Source organism: Aphidius gifuensis, linkage group LG3, assembly GCF_014905175.1.
Source record: "Aphidius gifuensis isolate YNYX2018 linkage group LG3, ASM1490517v1, whole genome shotgun sequence".
Classification (NCBI taxonomy): Eukaryota; Metazoa; Arthropoda; class Insecta; order Hymenoptera; family Braconidae; genus Aphidius; species Aphidius gifuensis.
Genome location: NC_057790.1, coordinates 14,914,566 through 14,932,582, shown reverse-complemented (window position 1 = coordinate 14,932,582; position 18,017 = coordinate 14,914,566). Strand labels below are relative to the sequence as shown.

At 28.9% G+C, this 18,017-nt stretch overlaps 3 protein-coding genes across 5 annotated transcripts; all 3 read left to right on the top strand.

Annotated features, from left to right (window-relative positions):
• The first annotated feature begins 7,805 nt into the window (after nucleotides 1–7,805).
• On the top strand, nucleotides 7,806–14,231 carry LOC122852047 (fumarylacetoacetase). 2 transcript variants are annotated; one of them, XM_044151607.1, is made up of 9 exons: nucleotides 7,806–8,075; nucleotides 11,113–11,312; nucleotides 11,524–11,753; nucleotides 11,826–11,966; nucleotides 12,037–12,290; nucleotides 13,043–13,249; nucleotides 13,313–13,458; nucleotides 13,556–13,673; nucleotides 14,005–14,231. In XM_044151607.1, exons 2-9 carry the CDS (start codon nucleotides 11,229–11,231, stop codon nucleotides 14,079–14,081), a joined length of 1,257 nt encoding a protein of 418 aa, XP_044007542.1. In that variant the 5' UTR covers nucleotides 7,806–8,075; nucleotides 11,113–11,228; the 3' UTR covers nucleotides 14,082–14,231. The 2 variants fall into 2 exon arrangements, with proteins under 2 accessions (XP_044007542.1, XP_044007541.1); XM_044151606.1 differs by lacking the exons at nucleotides 11,113–11,312; nucleotides 11,524–11,753; nucleotides 11,826–11,966; ... (3 more) ...; nucleotides 13,556–13,673; nucleotides 14,005–14,231 and adding an exon at nucleotides 8,169–11,098.
• Nucleotides 14,232–14,324: 93 nt separating this feature from the next.
• LOC122852049 (fas apoptotic inhibitory molecule 1) lies at nucleotides 14,325–15,612 on the top strand. Of its 2 annotated transcripts, none has more exons than XM_044151610.1 (5): nucleotides 14,325–14,409; nucleotides 14,627–14,859; nucleotides 14,990–15,115; nucleotides 15,191–15,240; nucleotides 15,326–15,612. In XM_044151610.1, the coding sequence occupies exons 1-5, from the start codon at nucleotides 14,390–14,392 to the stop codon at nucleotides 15,497–15,499; spliced, it is 603 nt and encodes a 200-aa protein (XP_044007545.1). In that variant the 5' UTR covers nucleotides 14,325–14,389; the 3' UTR covers nucleotides 15,500–15,612. The 2 variants fall into 2 exon arrangements, with proteins under 2 accessions (XP_044007545.1, XP_044007544.1); XM_044151609.1 differs by having other exon boundaries at nucleotides 14,966–15,115.
• Nucleotides 15,607–18,013, top strand: LOC122852048 (coiled-coil domain-containing protein 113-like). Its single transcript, XM_044151608.1, has 6 exons — nucleotides 15,607–15,970; nucleotides 16,062–16,184; nucleotides 16,257–16,482; nucleotides 16,541–17,210; nucleotides 17,289–17,461; nucleotides 17,549–18,013. Exons 1-6 carry the CDS (start codon nucleotides 15,889–15,891, stop codon nucleotides 17,589–17,591), a joined length of 1,317 nt encoding a protein of 438 aa, XP_044007543.1. The 5' UTR covers nucleotides 15,607–15,888; the 3' UTR covers nucleotides 17,592–18,013.
• Nucleotides 18,014–18,017: the final 4 nt, after the last annotated feature.

The window sequence follows — 18,017 nt, the reverse complement described above, 5'->3', positions numbered from 1 at the left end:
TTTTTTCTATTTTTAAGATACTAGCCAAGTGTTTGTCATATGATGAAATGAAATTATCAGCAATGATGATTGTATCATCATACTCGGAATTCATAAATGATGGATCACGTCACAATCACTGAGAAAATTATCCTTCTATATTTACGGGATATTCCTGTACTGATGATACGTAACGTCCATTCACAAAAGTTTTAAGGATTTTTTTTTATTTTTTGGTGGATCTCGAGAAAACTTTACGGGAACGTACAGTGTAAGTTCAGGTAACTTTGATAGCTCGTGAGCCTACCTAATTTTTTCCGGGAGAAAACGAGCATTCTTACCGTAGTATATCCCGAGTAGAAACTTGTTCAGGATAGCCTGAACACTGATCCAGGCCTGATCAGGATATCGTAAGGCTATCCCTATTCAAGTAACTCTATCACATCCTGATCAAGCCTGGATCAGGCACCTACATCTTTTCCTTAATAGGGATAGCCTGATCCAGTCCGGGTCAGGACTTGATCAAGATAAAAGTATTAAATTTATTTAATTTTTAAATAATTTCATCTTGATCAAGTCCTGATCCGGACTGGATCAGGCTACCCCTATTAAAGATAGAGTAGGAATGGCCTGATCAGGATAGCATCAGGCTATCTGTATTTTATCCTTAATAGAGTAGCCTGATCCATTCTGGATCAAATCTTGATCAAGAAAAAATTATTGAATTTATTTTTTTTTCAAATAATTTTTTCTTGATCAAGATTTGATCCAGAATGGATCAGGCTACTCTATTAAGGATAGAGTAAGGCTAGCTGGATCCAAAATGGATAAAGAAAAAAGTATCAAATTTGCGTCTTTGAATTTTACAAATTGCCTGATCAGGATAGCATCAGGCTATCTGTATTTTATCCTTAATAGAGTAGCCTGATCCATTCTGGATCAAATCTTGATCAAGAAAAAATTATTGCATTTATTTTTTTTTCAAATAATTTTTTCTTGATCCAGTCTTGATCCAGAATGGATCAGGCTACTCTATTAAGGATAGAGTAAGGCTAGCTGGATCCAAAATGGATGAAGAAACAAGTATCAAATTTGCGTCTTTGAATTTTACAAATTGCCTGATCAGGATAGCATCAGGCTATCTGTATTTTATCTTTAGACGTGTGCCCTGATCCATTCTGGATCAAATCTTGATCAAGAAAAAATTATTGAATTTATTTTTTTTTCAAATAATTTTTTCTTGATCCAGTCTTGATCCAGAATGGATCAGGCTACTCTATTAAGGATAGAGTAAGGCTAGCTGGATCCAAAATGGATGAAGAAACAAGTATCAAATTTGCGTCTTTGAATTTTACAAATTGCCTGATCAGGATAGCATCAGGCTATCTGTATTTTATCCTTAATAGAGTAGCCTGATCCATTCTGGATCAAATCTTGATCAAGAAAAAATTATTGAATTTATTTTTTTTTCAAATAATTTTTTCTTGATCCAGTCTTGTTCCAGAATGGATCAGGCTATCCCTATTAAGGATAAAATAGAGATGGCCTGATGCTATCCTGACCAGGCAATTTGTAGAACCTATGAGGACAAAAAGTTAGTACGAATTATCGAATGCCTCAATGGCCGAGCGTGTCAAGTACTAGCGTTGTAATCCCGTGTCGAAGGGTTCGAACCCCGGTCGTAGCAATAATTAGTTAGGTAAATTATCAATTAGGTCAGTTTGTAATAATAAAGTTTATCTGTATTCTGTTAAGCGTTAGATTTCAAATTAAAAAAAAAAATAAATTTGAAATTATTAATTTTTTTTTTTTTTTTTGAATAAATCATGTATCCTGATCCAGTTTTGATCCGGAATCTGGATCCATTATGGATCATGTATCTTTACCACAGCCTGATCAGGTATCCTGATCCATTCTGGATCCGAACCTTACGAAAAAGCGTTACATCCTGATCAGGTTCGGATCCAGTATCTGGATCCATTATGGATCATGTATCTTTACTACAGCCTGATCAGGTATCCTGATCCATTCTGGATCCAAACCTTACCAAAAAGCATTACATCCTGATCAGGTTCGGATCCAGTATCTGGATCCAGATTGGATTTGAAATCAGGCAAGCCTGATCAGGGCTTGATCCAAACCTGACCTGAATTTCTACTCGGGATTATGTATATTTCATTTATGATAGACAATCCTTATTTTACTACGGGATCCACGTGAAATTTTCACGGGATGCACCCGAAAATTTTTATAATTGTGGGAGTCTCCCGTATATTTAACAAAAAAAACACGTAGAAAATACAGGAGACTACTGCTATTGCATATACTTGAATAAAAAATAAAAAAAAACCTGTTTAATTTTATATTTACGGGAGTCCCATTCAAATTAATTGGTATATTCCCGAAAAAAAATATTACGGTTTTTTAGTCATAGGTGGCGCGAAAAAAAATAAAAAACTTGTATCATAATTTGACAAATAACTATTTTATTAATGAAAAATTTTAAAAAACATTAATGTTCAGGTTAATATTTTTTAAGGAAAAAAATTTATGATGGGAAAGATGCGTGATTTAACAATGATACTACCGATGTTATAACCGTAGACTCCTGTAAATATTTGGGTTTTTAATTTTTAAGAAAAAAAAAAAATTTTGTGAGCCATCTAGACTCGCGGGTTTATTATGTGTAAACATCTTCGGCGTGTTTCTACGAAAAATTCCTACGAATGCGCAAAGTGGTTAAAAATGGAGTTGAAATATGAAAAAAACGGCTATTTATCGGTTGTATGTCGTATAGTTATTGAAATAACGATTAATTCTCAAATTTAATAATGGCAATCAATAGAGATCGTCAGGGAGAAGAAAATGTTTTTGATTTATCGATATCTTTCTAATGTTAATAATAATTGTTTCATAATTGATAATATAATGGAGCTAAGTAAAAAAATATAGCTAAGTAAAAAATATAGCTAAGTAAAAAATATAGCTGATTAAAAAATAAAGCTAAGTAAAAAAAATAGCTAAGTAAAAAATATAGCTAAGTTAAAAATATAGCTGGTAAAATTATGTAGATATTGTGTGTTTGGCTATAAATATATAGCTAAGTAAAAAAAATAGCTAAGTAAAAAATATAGCTAAGTAAAAGATATAGCTGGTAAAATTATGTAGGTATTGTGTGTTTGGCTATAAATATAGCTAAGTAAAAAATATTGCTAAGTTAAAAATATAGCTAAGTAAAAAATAAAGCTAAGTAAAAAAAATAGCTAAGTAAAAAATATAGCTAAGTTAAAAATATAGCTGGTAAAATTATGTAGATATTGTGTGTTTGGCTATAAATATATAGCTAAGTAAAAAAAATAGCTAAGTAAAAAATATAGCTAAGTAAAAGATATAGCTGGTAAAATTATGTAGGTATTGTGTGTTTGGCTATAAATATAGCTAAGTAAAAAATATTGCTAAGTTAAAAATATAGCTAAGTAAAAAATATATAGCTAAGTAAAAAATATAGCTAAGTCAAAAATATAGCTGGTAAAATTATGTAGATATTGTGTGTTTGGCTATAAATATATAGCTAAGTAAAAAAAATAGCTAAGTAAAAAATAAAGCTAAGTAAAAGATATAGCTGATAAAATTATGTAGATATTGTGTGTTTGGCTATAAATATAGCTAAGTAAAAAAATTGCTAAGTTAAAAATATAGCTAAGTAAAAAATATATAAGTAGCTAAGTAAAAAATATAGCTAAGTTAAAAATATAGCTAAGTAAAAAACCTAGCGACCAAGTAAAATAAACTTGGATATATTCATTATTTTCCAAAAAAAAATATATATTCGTGCTTGACAATACGCGACAATCAATAATTAGCAGTTTTTCTTTAAAAAAAAACAAAAATTTCGACTTTTTTTTGAAAAAAAAAAAATTGTATACATTTTTAAAAAAATATCGATAAAATATCGATAAAAAGTAATATATGCAGCTGAAACGTTCAACTGACTAATGTTTATGAAAAAAAAAAAAAAATTTCATTGTCTATTTACAAAAAAAAGTAAATTGTAAATAAATTTCAGTTATACCTGTTAGACTTTGTATACAATGTCATTTTTAGATTTTTTAAGGTAAAAAGTATGTGTTTTATAGTTGATTTGAAACAAAAAACAAAATGTTATATGTTTAAAAATTTACAAAAAAAAAACGAAAAGTAAATTTTAAAACAATTTTGATTATGTCTGTCCAAATAGATATATATTTAAATTAACTTGAGATTTTTTCCAAATATAAAATAAATTGATTTTGTATTTTCATTGAATATATATTTTTTTCACTTATAAATGACATATGTCAGATATCTCCTAATTCATTAATATTCAAAATTGCCTCATGGTAACAGTTACCGACCGCTGGATAACCTATTATACTATATACCCAAATAACCAAGTGTTCGTACGATACTAGTACGATGCCCGTACGACCCGTACGGCGTACTGTTACGGTAACTTTGTTGTAATTACGAACCACAGTATTACGGCGTGCTAGCACGGCGTACGGACACTGTGCCGGTATCATACTCATTAAAAACAAAATGATAAATTATTGCGTACGGTCACTGTGCTCTCACAGTGCCCGTATATTTTACGGACCCATATTTAATTAATAAAATTTTACCGAACGATTCAATATTTATAAGCAAAAAATTACGTAAATTTTAGAATTCAAATGAGTAATGACTACATACAATGACATTTACAATTGGATCAATTTGTTTTTTACTGAACAGGGGACTTGAACTGACCGGGGTTTGAACCTACGACTCTACCTAAACCTATCCAACCTATATTCTAAAACCCCGTACGTTATCCCCTAAGCCATCGCGCGTTATTGAAAATATCAAAAACTTTCGTCCTTATTAATAATGACCTTCGATGATTACAAGAAAATACATGAGTAAATTAATAAAGTAAATGAATCGAGACAAAAAGGTATGTAAAAAGATTTTATAAATTAAAAAAATAGGAGAAATGAAAAATAAAAATAATAATTTCTTTGGAGAAATTAATTTAATAAAAATTAACATTTCGCAACTTCCATTCCTTAGATCATTTTTCCCATAGCTTTTTGTCTATTTCAAAAATTAAAAAGCTATAGAGAAAGCAGTGGCTAAGGGAAGGATGTGGCTAAGGAATTAATGTTGCTTAAAACATAATTTTTTTAGCAACTCTAATTTCTTAATAAAAATTAACATTTCGCAACTTCCATTCCTTAGATCATTTTTCCCATAGCTTTTTGTCTATTTCAAAAATTAAAAAGCTATAGAGAAAGCAGTGGCTAAGGGAAGGATGTGACTAAGGAATTAATGTTGCCAAAAAATTACGTTTCAAGGAAATAATTCCTTAGTCACATTAATTCCTTAGCTACATCTTTTCCTTAATAAGTAAAAAATGTCCAAGGAAAAGCAGTAGCTAAGGAAAAGATGGAGCTAAGGAAAAGATGGAGCTAAGGAAAAAATGTAGCTAAGGAATTAATGTTGCCAAAAAATTATGTTTCAAGGAAATAATTCCTTAGTCACATCAATTCCTTAGGTACATCTTTTCCTTGGACATTTTTTACTTATTTTATAAATAAAATATATGTAAATTTTTTTTTTAAAAATACAAATGTCCAAGGAAAAGCAGTAGCTAAGGAATTAAGGTGACCAAAGAATTATGTTTTAAGGAAATAATTCCTTAGTCACATCAATTCCTTAGCTCCATCTTTTCCTTAGCTACATCTTTTCCTTAGCTACATCTTTTATTTAGCTACTGCTTTTCCTTGGACATTTTTTACTTATTTTATAAATAAAATACATGTAAATTTATTTTTTAAAAATACAAATGTCCAAGGAAAAGCAGTAGCTAAGGAAAAAGATGTAGCTAAGGAATTGAGGTTGCCAAAGAATTATGTTTCAAGGAAATAATTCCTTAGTCACATTAATTCCTTAGCTACATCTTTTCCTTAGCTCCATCTTTTCCTTAGCTACATCTTTTCCTTAGCTACATCTTTTCCTTAGCTACTGCTTTTCCTTGGACATTTTTTACTTATTTTATAAATAAAATATATGTAAATTTATTTTTTAAAAATACAAATGTCCAAGGAAAAGCAGTAGCTAAGGAATTAATGTGACTAAGGAATTATCTCCTTGAAACATAATTCTTTGGCAACCTCAATTCCTTAGCTACATCTTTTCCTTAGCTACTGCTTTTCCTTGGACATTTTTTATTTATTTTATAAATAAATTACATGTAAATTTATTTTTTTAAAATACAAATGTCCAAGAAAGAGCAGTAGGTAAGGAAAAGATGTAGCTAAGAAATTAGAGTTGCTAAAAAAATTATGTTTTAAGCAACATTAATTCCTTAGCCACATCCTTCCCTTAGCCACTGCTTTCCCTATAGCTTTTTAATTTTTGAAATAGACAAAAAGCTATGGGAAAAATGATCTAAGGAATGGAAGTTGCGAAATGTTAATTTTTATTAAATTAATTTCTCCAAAGAAATTATTATTTTTATTTTTCATTTCTCCTATTTTTTTAATTTATAAAATTTTTTTACATACCTTTTTGTCTCGATTCATTTACTTTATTAATTTACTCATGTATTTTCTTGTAATCATCGAAGGTCATTATTAATAAGGACGAAAGTTTTTGATATTTTCAATAACGCGCGATGGCTTAGGGGATAACGTACGGGGTTTTAGAATATAGGTTGGATAGGTTTAGGTAGAGTCGTAGGTTCAAACCCCGGTCAGTTCAAGTCCCCTGTTCAGTAAAAAACAAATTGATCCAATTGTAAATGTCATTGTATGTAGTCATTACTCATTTGAATTCTAAAATTTACGTAATTTTTTGCTTATAAATATTGAATCGTTCGGTAAAATTTTATTAATTAACTGTGAGAGCACAGTGACCGTACGCAATAATTTATCATTTTGTTTTTAATGAGTATGATACCGGCACAGTGTCCGTACGCCGTGCTAGCACGCCGTACTAGCACCGTAATACTGTGGTTCGTAATTACAACAAAGTTACCGTAACAGTACGCCGTACGGGTCGTACGGACATCGTACTAGTATCGTACGAACACTTGGTTATCTGGGTAGCCGTTCCTATATAGCCGTCAATGTGGAGAGTGAGTGGAGAAATAAAACCGGTACGCATCATGGTAGAAGTACTACAGGTATGGCAGTAGTCCATGCTTTTTTCGTCGCGTTCTGCGCAGCCTTATTTTTTCAACCAATCAAGAACGCGCCTTCGAGCTGTTTTGCTTTTCTTTCTAACACGCAATCTCTATTATAAGATCCTCTCTCTCTAACATACTGTTTTGACAACTATTTTTTATATTGTTGTAAATACTAATAAATATATGTGGAGCATGTTTATAAAAAATCAAAAAAATAAAAAAACCAAGACAGTTTAACAAATAAATTATAATATTTTCATTGTTGTTGTTTTTTTTGATGCCACAAACAATAGAGGTTGTGTTGTATTTATTATACTTGGATTCATTTATTTAATATAAATAATTAATTTTTATTATTGATGTATGTGAATCATTATAAAATATACCAAATCTAGTTGAATAAATATGATAACTTTTGAAAAATTTAAAAAAAACTTGAAAATTTTTTTAACAAATTTGTATCGCGCGCGCATAAAGTCTTCCATTTTTGTGGCGAGAAGGCGACCTTTTGATTGGTTGAATCACAGCGGCCAAACCAGGCTGCGCACTGCCATACCTGTAGTATTTCTACCAATTTCTACCATGGGTACGCATGACTATTGTACACATGCACACATGGTCGTTTGTTTATCAGCTGTGATCACTGATCAGCTGAGCCTGCCGTTGTTATTATTTGACGTGCAAATTGAAATAACATACAATAAACTCAAATTAAATAATTATAATCAAACAAAATTAGTTTATTCAGTGAGGAGTGATAACGAAAGATAGCGTGCTGTAAAAATATTTCATGTGAGTTTATGAGTGTTGATGAGAAAAGTTGCATCAGCTGAGCTCGGCGTTGTAGATAGCATAGTAGTAAATGAAAATAAAACCAACATTTCAAGTAAGTACAATATTGAGTGTTTTTTTAGATAACTAAATAAATAAATAATTAATTAAATTTATAATATACCTACTCTGAGTGTTTTCTTTTTAGTTGGCATAATTTGGCTCAATTGATATTGTATCAGGGTAATAATAACAAGGGTTTTTGATTCAGTGTTATCAAGATACCATGTATTAATAATTGGCAGTATAAACGAATATACTATAATTAATTTTTATTTTTAGCAAATTAAAAGAAAAACTTGAAGGTTGTAATTATTATAACTGTTAGTTTTATTTCTATTTATATTCAACGCTGTCTATTGAAAATGCTGAGTTCACCTGACGCAGCTAGCTAAAATATACAGAACGTCCACAGCTTCTTTTTTAGTTAATGGAAATAATATAATTATATGAAAAAACAAAACTGATTCATTGAATAATTAATCACGTAAATATTACAGAATGAAAGCTAATTAAAAAAACAACCAGAACAACTGATTAATAAAACCAATCAATGGCAGTACCAATTCACAAAATTGAGACTAGTGAGAATTCAAAAGAGCCAGATTCTCATGTTGAAAAAACTGATGAAATACTTGTTAAAAATCAACACAATAAAATTGTGATTTGGACTGTAGTTCATCAACCAAGTTATACTGGACCATTGACAAATGCTGAGCTAATGCAAAATTATCGTGCTAAGAAAAAAGAGCAAGAACGTTTAAACAACCCGGTTAAAGAACTAGTATCATTACCACCACTAACAAGTTCTGAACGTGCACGAAATTATCGTGCTAGAAGAAAAGAGCAAGAACGTCTTAATAATTCTGATAATATATTGACACGACCTGCACCAATGACACAAGCTGAACGTATGAAAATTTATCGTGCTAAAAAAAGAGAGCAAGAACGTTTAAACAACCCGGTTAAAGAACTAGTATCATTACTACCACTAACAAGTTCTGAACGTGCACGAAATTATCGTGCTAGAAGAAAAGAGCGAGAACGTCTTAATAATTCTGATAATATATTGACACGACCTGCACCAATGACACAAGCTGAACGTATGAAAATTTATCGTGCTAAAAAAAGAGAGCAAGAACGTTTAAACAACCCGGTTAAAGAACTAGTATCATTACCACCACTAACAAGTTCTGAACGTGCACGAAATTATCGTGCTAGAAGAAAAGAGCGAGAACGTCTTAATAATTCTGATAATATATTGACACGACCTGCACCAATGACACAAGCTGAACGTATGAAAATTTATCGTGCTAAAAAAAGAGAGCAAGAACGTTTAAACAACCCGGTTAAAGAACTAGTATCATTACCACCACTAACAAGTTCTGAACGTGCACGAAATTATCGTGCTAGAAGAAAAGAGCAAGAACGTCTTAATAATTCTGATAATATATTGACACGACCTGCACCAATGACACAAGCTGAACGTATGAAAATTTATCGTGCTAAAAAAAGAGAGCAAGAACGTTTAAACAACCCGGTTAAAGAACTAGTATCATTACCACCACTAACAGGTGCTGAACGAACGCGAAACTACCGGGCTAGAAAAAAACAAGAAAAACTTATAAATAATCCTAATAATATATTACTAGCATCATTACCACCACTAACAGGTGCTGAACGAACGCGAAACTACCGGGCTAGAAAAAGACAAGAAAAACTTATAAATAATCCTGATAATATATTACCATCATCATGCGCACCATTAACAAGTTCTGACCAATCGCAAAATTATTGTGTTATAAAAAAAGAACAAGAACTTCACAATTATCCTGATGAAATGTCAGCATCATCATCTACGCCAATAACAAATGATGAATGTTCGCAAAATGTTAATGTGATGATTATAAAAAAAGAACTAGAGCTTGAAAATACTTCAGATGAAATATTACAATCATCATCTTCACCAATACCAAATGTTGAACGTTTACAAAATGATTGTGCTATAAAACAAGAACAAGAACTTGAAATTTATCATGATGAACATGAGTTCAATGCTAATTTTATATTACCTCACAATTACTCAACAACATCAACCACCACATCGGGCACAGCTCATCCTTTTTTTACACTGTATCTTGATGATGTTCAATCCCAGAATAACATGTCGTATTTTCATGACCAGGAAAAAAAATCTAATATACCAATTGAGCCAAACAAAAACCGAGCGATAGAAACTACAGAAACATAATTTTAAAATAAAAAATAAAATAATATTTAATTTTTTTCTTCAACAAATGTATATTTTATCAAAATTAAAAAAATTACTTTTATAAATATTAAAGCTAAATTGTTAAATTAATTTTTGATTTATTCTCATGATTACTTATTTTAACGAGTATCTATTATCAGTTGGAAGACGATTGATTTTTTTTTTTATATATATCTCAATCATCATTTACATGTCTTGCTTTTGAATCTCATGTCTTAGTGATATGTTCCGAAAATTTTTATTTTAAACTTCTGAGGTTGCTCGTCGAAATTGAACCATTGAGCCTAGATTTTTTTTTTTTAATTTTAAAAATCAATCAAACTAATCAATTATCAGCCAACTCAGCGGCTTCGAGTAGGGAACTTAATTTTTCATGTCGAAAAAGATATAGATATTATCTTCACGCATGCGCTATCATGATTTGCGAAAATAATAAATAATAATTAGTAATTAACGAATAAAAATAGCATATAAAAATAATTCAGCAATATAAAATATAATGAAATATAAAAAATAAAGAATCCAACAACATGTTGTTGACATGATTATGACATAACTATCAACAAGTTTTGATTGTTGCCTTAAAATTATTATTGATCAAATATAAATCCAAAATAACGCTGTTTTTTTACTCTTTTGTAATTACTAATTAATATTTCTTGTTTAAAAATAAAATAATAATTAAACCTGTTCTTGGTATCACAAGTTTATGAAAACAAGAAAATAAATTACAATGACCTGTTAAAATCTGGTTGACCTCGTCTTGACATCACTAATTCGTTGTCGTCATTATTTTTTTTATTTTTTAATACGCATACAGGTTTGGCTAGATATACACATACTTAAGTATCAGTTGGTAAAATGGTAATTTGGTATCAGTAACGTAGACATTCAGTCAATATCACAAACAAATCAAGGAATTATCTGCTAAAAATCATGGAGTCATTTATTAAGTATTCTCCAGACTGCCAATTTCCAATTGAAAATCTTCCATATGGTGTTTTTTCCACCCGCAATAATGTGAGTTAAAAATCTAATTATTCAGAATTTTGTAGTACTTAGATTGTTATGTTGTTTTTAATATTCTATATATTTACAAGACTTTTTACAATAAATTTTTTTTTTTTATCATACTTGACGTGAATCACTACTGTACATCAGAAAATTAAAATAACAAATGAATTTATTAAAATATTATGATAACAGAACAGTGAAAATAAAATTATTACAGCCTGAAAAACATATTGGAGTTGCAATCGGTTATAAGATCCTTGATCTTCATGTAATTTCAAATTTATTCACTGGACCACTGTTGTCAATGAAACAAGATGTCTTTCGTCAGGATTGTTTAAATAATTTTATGGCCCTGGGAAGACCAGCCTGGATTGAAGCAAGACAAATGATTCAAAATTTATTATCACCAACCAATCATGTGCTTCAAGATGAGCCATTAAAATCCAAGTAAATAATGATAATCATCTTTATTTGATTTATTTAATAAAAATATAGCATTAAAATTTTATAAACTTATAGGGCTTTTGTTGAACAACCTAATGCTATCATGCATTTGCCAGCTAGAATTGGTGACTACACTGATTTTTACTCATCAATTCATCATGCAACAAATTGTGGAATAATGTTTAGAGGAAAAGAAAATGCTCTCATGCCAAATTGGTAAAGCTAACGTTTTTTTTTTTTATATGTATACTTTTTATTTATTGTTAATTTTTATTACCTTGAACAGGAAATACTTGCCAGTTGGTTATCATGGCAGAGCAAGTTCTGTTGTAATATCTGGCACTCCAATTCGTCGTCCGCGTGGTCAAACAATTCCTGTCGAGAATGGTACACCATTTTATGGCCCTTCAAGGCTCATGGATTTTGAACTAGAAGTGGCATTCTTCGTTGGTGGTCCACCAACTAAACTTGGTGATACAATTCCCGCTTCAAAAGCTCAAGATCATATTTTTGGAATGGTTCTTATGAATGATTGGAGTGGTAAGTATAAAATAAAATAAAACCTCATAATTGAGGGTACGGATGCAATAACGACCTGCACGCTCGAAAAACGGTAGAAGTATTGTCCAATGGCTCGGACAATTCTTAATTTTTAAAGTCGTCAAAAAAAAATATAGGTATAGGCGTTAAAATATAAAGTATGGTTTTTAATTATTTTAATTGAAAAAAATTAATTAGTTTATCATCTCTTATTTTTTTCATTTTTCAATAATAATACGAGTATATCTCTTTTGTTTATCAATAAAAACTCTTGAAATTTTACATATATATATATTTATTAACAAAGAATAATGAAAAAAAAAAATTTTTAGAAAATAATGATATTATTCATTTATATTATCATTATTTTCTGAAAATTTTTTTATTTATTATTCTTTGTTAATAAATATATATATAGGTAAAATTTCAAGAGTTTTTATTGATAAACAAAAGAGATATACTCGTATTATTATTGAAAAATGAAAAAAATCAGAGATGGAATAATTTTCTCAATTAATTTTTTTCAATTAAAATAATTAAAAAAAAAAAAAACCATAAAAGCAATATATTATTTTTTTAACTTTTCCTACATGCCTATATTTTTTAATTTTTTTTTTGACGACTTTGAAAATTAAGAATTGTCCGAGCCATTGGACAATACTTCTACCGTTTTTCGAGCGTGCAGGTCGTTATTGCATCCGGACCCTCAATTCATAACAAATAATAATATTAATTATCTTTTTTAAATACAGCAAGAGACGTGCAAAAATGGGAATCTGTACCTTTAGGTCCATTTGGTGCTAAAAATTTTGGTACAACAATATCTCCATGGATCGTCACCATGGAGGCACTGGAACCATTTAAAGTCCCAAACATGGCTCAAAATCCACCACCATTTCCATATTTACAACATGATAATTCTTGTAATTTTGATATAAAACTAGAAGTTGAAATAAAACGTAAGTCAATAGTTATTAATTAATTATCATCTATCTTACTGTCAACATTTAATTTAATTTTAGCACCAAATGAATCAGTAACAACAGTGAGTCGTAGCAACTACAAATTTATGTACTGGACACCTCAACAACAATTGGCTCATCACACTGTGACTGGATGCAACGTAAATCCAGGTGATTTGATGGGTTCTGGTACAATCAGTGGAGAGGTAAATTAAGCTATGAATAGCTTCACTGTTTTTTCTTATTTTTTACATATAATTATTTACTGAACTTCAATTACTGAACTTTTGTTCCATTTTTAAGCTGCCTGATTCATACGGATCAATGTTAGAATTATCCTGGAAAGGAACAAAGTCCATTACTATGCAAGATGGAACAACCAGAAAATTCCTTCAAGATGGTGACGAAGTTACCATGAGAGGTGACTATTTTTTTATTCTACTTATTAAAATTGTGTCATTCAAAAATTAATTATTCATTAATTTTTTATTTATTTATTATTATTATTATATATTCATTATTATTCAGGCTACTGCGTTGGTTTTTTACACCAAGTCTGCAGACATACGCAATTATTCACAATAGTACTGATCTCGCAATTATTTCAAAAATTAACAATTAGTTGATTAACATACAATCTTTTGCATTATATTTGGATAAAAAAAATACCTTTGAAAGTATACCCGAATTGTAATTTGTTATTACTACTATTATTAAAATTATTACTATTATTATTACTATTATTATTATAGGTTTCTGCGTAGGTGACAATTACACAGTTGGTTTTGGCACCTGTTCCGGAAAACTTATTCCTGCTCGAACTGAATAAAATATAAATATCATTTAACAATTGGTTGGTGACGGTTATACAGTTGGCTTTGGAAAAACTTATTCCTGCTCACACTGAATAAAATATAAATATTGTTTACCATTTGCTACCTCTTGAAAAATAAATAAATAAAAAAAAAATCGATAACTGTAATGACTTTTGATGTATCACTTGATATTTATATTAAAACATTGTGTAAAGAAATAAAATGTGTGGTGAGTGATATTGATTAGCCGGCCTTGCTCAGGTTCTTGTCGATCAATAACAGGTGTACAACACGAGGCACCAACGAGTAAGTCTATGTTATAATGGCAGGTTTTCTACTACGGTAGGTATATAGAAAAATAAAATAGTAGCTTAGCTTATTTCTATAGAGTCCACGTGTTGACCGCTAATAATCTTGACATTGTATTGTCTGTAAACTTGATTAATCTTCATATATTTATTGTGGATAATAAGAATAATAATCATAAAATTATTTGCTAGTAATTATTATTCAATGCATCAGTATTTTAATAACTCAATTTATTTTTATTTATTTAAAGAAGCTTGCAAGAGCTGGAAACATCAATGGGTGAACCAACTGCAAAGTGGATTGTACCTTTGAGTGACGGTAATCATGTGATTGAATTTGATCATGGCACAGCAACTGGACGTCGAGTTGTCAAAATTGATGGAAAAATAATTGTACACAGAGAATGGATGTTTCGACTTGTTGGTGATGAAATAGTAATGCTTGATGATACTAAATTTATTATACGTGTCGATCCAATACCAGGTAGTATAATTTAAAATAATAATTTAATTTTTTATATTTATCAAATCTATATTAATAAATAATATAAATTTAAATCAAATATTGATTATTCATTGAGATAATATAGATATAACTTTTGGTATTATGATAGGCTTCAAGTATTCTTACACACTCTTTGTCAATGGAAAAAGTTTTCAAAATTTTATTCAATCACAATCTAAAATATTGGAATCATGGGTAACGGTTATTGAAGAAAACAAATATAGAATTGTTTTAGGTCAGTTTTCTATTTAATATATTTAAATTAATTTATCCACACAAATAATTAAGAATTAATTTTTTTATTTAACAGATAAAACAACTCAAGAAGTTTGGATTAACGGTGAACAAATTGAAGTTCAAGTGAGTATCAAATATTTAATCAGATATGATTGATAAAATCTTGTTGAATAAATAAACAGCAATTAATAAAATTTCATTTATGTAGAATGAATTCATCGATGGTGGAGCTGAAATATTATTTGTCGTTGATAATCAACCAGCTGTAATAAGATGTTGCAACTCGGAATCAAAAATAGAAGGAATTAAATATACACTCTACATCGATGAAGAAGAAGTTACTGATCAAGGATTGCTATCACCAGCAGTCTTGGATGCATAAATAATTTAATCATGCATTAATTCAATCACAAACAATAGATGATTTTTATAATAATACTATTAATCACTGTGTTTGTTAAAAATCAATGTTAAAAAAAAATATTTATCTTTTACTTATAGAGTCAATAATTATTTGAATAAAATGATGAATAAAATCATTGGTTATTTTTTTATTTTAAACATAATGATGTGTATCTACCTGAAGCTATCGATTAAATAACTAATCGATATTCTACTGTCATTTTTTAATGTTAACAAGACACGTGTGTCGTAGTCACAATTTTATGTTTATATATTTTTTATTTTTTTTAACTTTTATAATTATGTATAGGTATCTTTATTTGTTTGGATAAATTTCAATGATAATAAGTTTCTAATGACTAATAAATAATGTCGTCAATAAAAAAGAGCATTGGGTCCAGTCTTGCTTCACGAACAACATATGGATTTGAGGAAGAGCCACGCTATGATGGTGTGTATTAAAAATATTTTTGAATAAAAATTTAATTTATGTAATTTTCATTAGACAAGAAATAATATTGATATGAAAAATAATAATTTAGATATGACTATTGAAGAACTGACAGAATGTCTAGATTCATCAATTCGTACAAATAAAATTTTAGAAATGGAAAATGATATGTTCGAGCATTATTTGTCGAGGCATGATCCTCAATCACTTATTGGTATGTATTTAAATAATAATTAAATTGATAAAAGATTAATTTAGACAACATTTTTATTAATCAATTATAAAGCAATGACACATGTACTTGATACTGCAAAAAGAATTCAAAGAGTTGCCTCACAACTTATACCAGAATCATCTGATCAAAATTTAGTTGAAAGTACTTCAGGTATTTACTCAATATATGAACCAATACCGAGATCACCAAGTAAATTAACAAGTTCTCAGACACTTAACACATTATCAGGAAGTGGTCAATTTTCTTCCAAGTTGATACCACATGTAAAACGTCTACGGTGAGTCTTTTTATTTTTTATTAATTTATATTACTTAATAATAAAACACTGCACATAGGATAACATTGACACGTCGTGCAGAAATGGCTACTGAGGAAACTGAAGAAACGAAAAAAAATATGTTAGCATTAGAGAAAGAAACAATGAAAAAAAAAGAAAGTATACAAGCGCAAATGGAAGAAATACAAACAAGAATACAGGATATTCATGAAACGAAAAATCATCTTGAAGAAAATATTGTTAAAAAAGGTGTTGATCCATTAACTGGTAAAATATCTGCTAAAAAATTCATTAGATTTATGAATGATTTAACAAAAAAAGCTGATCGTGAACTTGAAAAATTAAGACTCAAAAATTTTACAACAAAAGGGCAAATTAAACATGTAACAGAACAATTAAAACAAAAACAACAACTTGGCGAATCACTTCATCCAATTGATTTTCAAGCTGTAGCTATTGAAAATCAAGAAATACTTGATAAAATCGAAAATAAAAATAAACAACTTGAAGAATTAAAAATGGTAACTGGACATTATAATTTAAAGTTAATATCACACAAAAATAAACTAGCTGAACAAACAATAAAATTAAATAACATGAAAGAAGAAATAAGTAATAAACAATACCAAATGGAAAAATTAAAAATTCAAGAGGAGTGTCTACAAACGGAAATCGAAGATATTCAAAAACAAATTGAAAATATTAAAAAATTAACAGATAAATATCACGTAATAATTTATCAAATTAATTATATAAATTTTTTGATAATTTTACTTATAATTATTTTATTTATACAATAATTTTAGCTGCCAGATGTCATGGAATTTATTCAAGTACAAACTGAACTTCGAGAAATGAAAAAAACTTATGATAGACTAGAAAGACATCAAAAAATTCAAAAAACTGCAGTGTCCAACATAAAAAATAAACGACAGTTATATAAAAATGAACTTGACACAAAAACATCAAATCATTCTCAGTAAAATTATAATTTAATTTTCAAATAATATCAAAAAATCTTAAAAAATACGTATACATTTGGTTTGTTATTTTTTTATTGTTGTAGATTTTTCGAAGGTCTACGTGAATCACAAATATTTCTCAATTGAATGTAAAATTGTCAAAAAATATCTCTTTAAAAAATAAATAAAACATAAAAAAGAAAAACCAAGGAGTGGATGCAATTACTTCAAGAAGCAATTACCGTCACAAATTGCGCTACAAGATAATTGAAGTTACCGGTTGTCCTTTGAGAAAAAACGCAACGGAAGCATCATGAAAATGATGATGATATTCATCATAATAATTATTAAACTTCCATCAACCTTAAGTAATCACGAAAGGACAATATTTTTTCTTTTTTCTTTGTTAATTAAGCCATATTATCAAAATCTTGAAAATAAAAAAATTCATCATAATTAGTATACAATCTAGATACATGCTGAAATCGAGGTCAATGCTCACAAATTCAAGCACCAAAATAAAAAAACAAAAATAACAATAAAAAATAGTTTTAAAAAAAAAAAAAAAACAAT

Coding starts and splice junctions, on each gene's coding strand:
- LOC122852048 (XM_044151608.1), top strand. CDS start 15,889: ATGTCGTCAATAAAAAAGAGCATTGGGTCCAGTCTTGCTTCACGAACA. Junction 15,971..16,061: donor GGAAGAGCCACGCTATGATG/GTGTGTATTAAA, acceptor ATAATAATTTAG/ATATGACTATTGAAGAACTG. Junction 16,185..16,256: donor TGATCCTCAATCACTTATTG/GTATGTATTTAA, acceptor TCAATTATAAAG/CAATGACACATGTACTTGAT.
- LOC122852047 (XM_044151606.1), top strand. CDS start 8,574: ATGGCAGTACCAATTCACAAAATTGAGACTAGTGAGAATTCAAAAGAG.
- LOC122852049 (XM_044151609.1), top strand. CDS start 14,390: ATGGCAGGTTTTCTACTACG. Junction 14,410..14,626: donor ATGGCAGGTTTTCTACTACG/GTAGGTATATAG, acceptor ATTTATTTAAAG/AAGCTTGCAAGAGCTGGAAA. Junction 15,116..15,190: donor CAAATATAGAATTGTTTTAG/GTCAGTTTTCTA, acceptor TTTATTTAACAG/ATAAAACAACTCAAGAAGTT.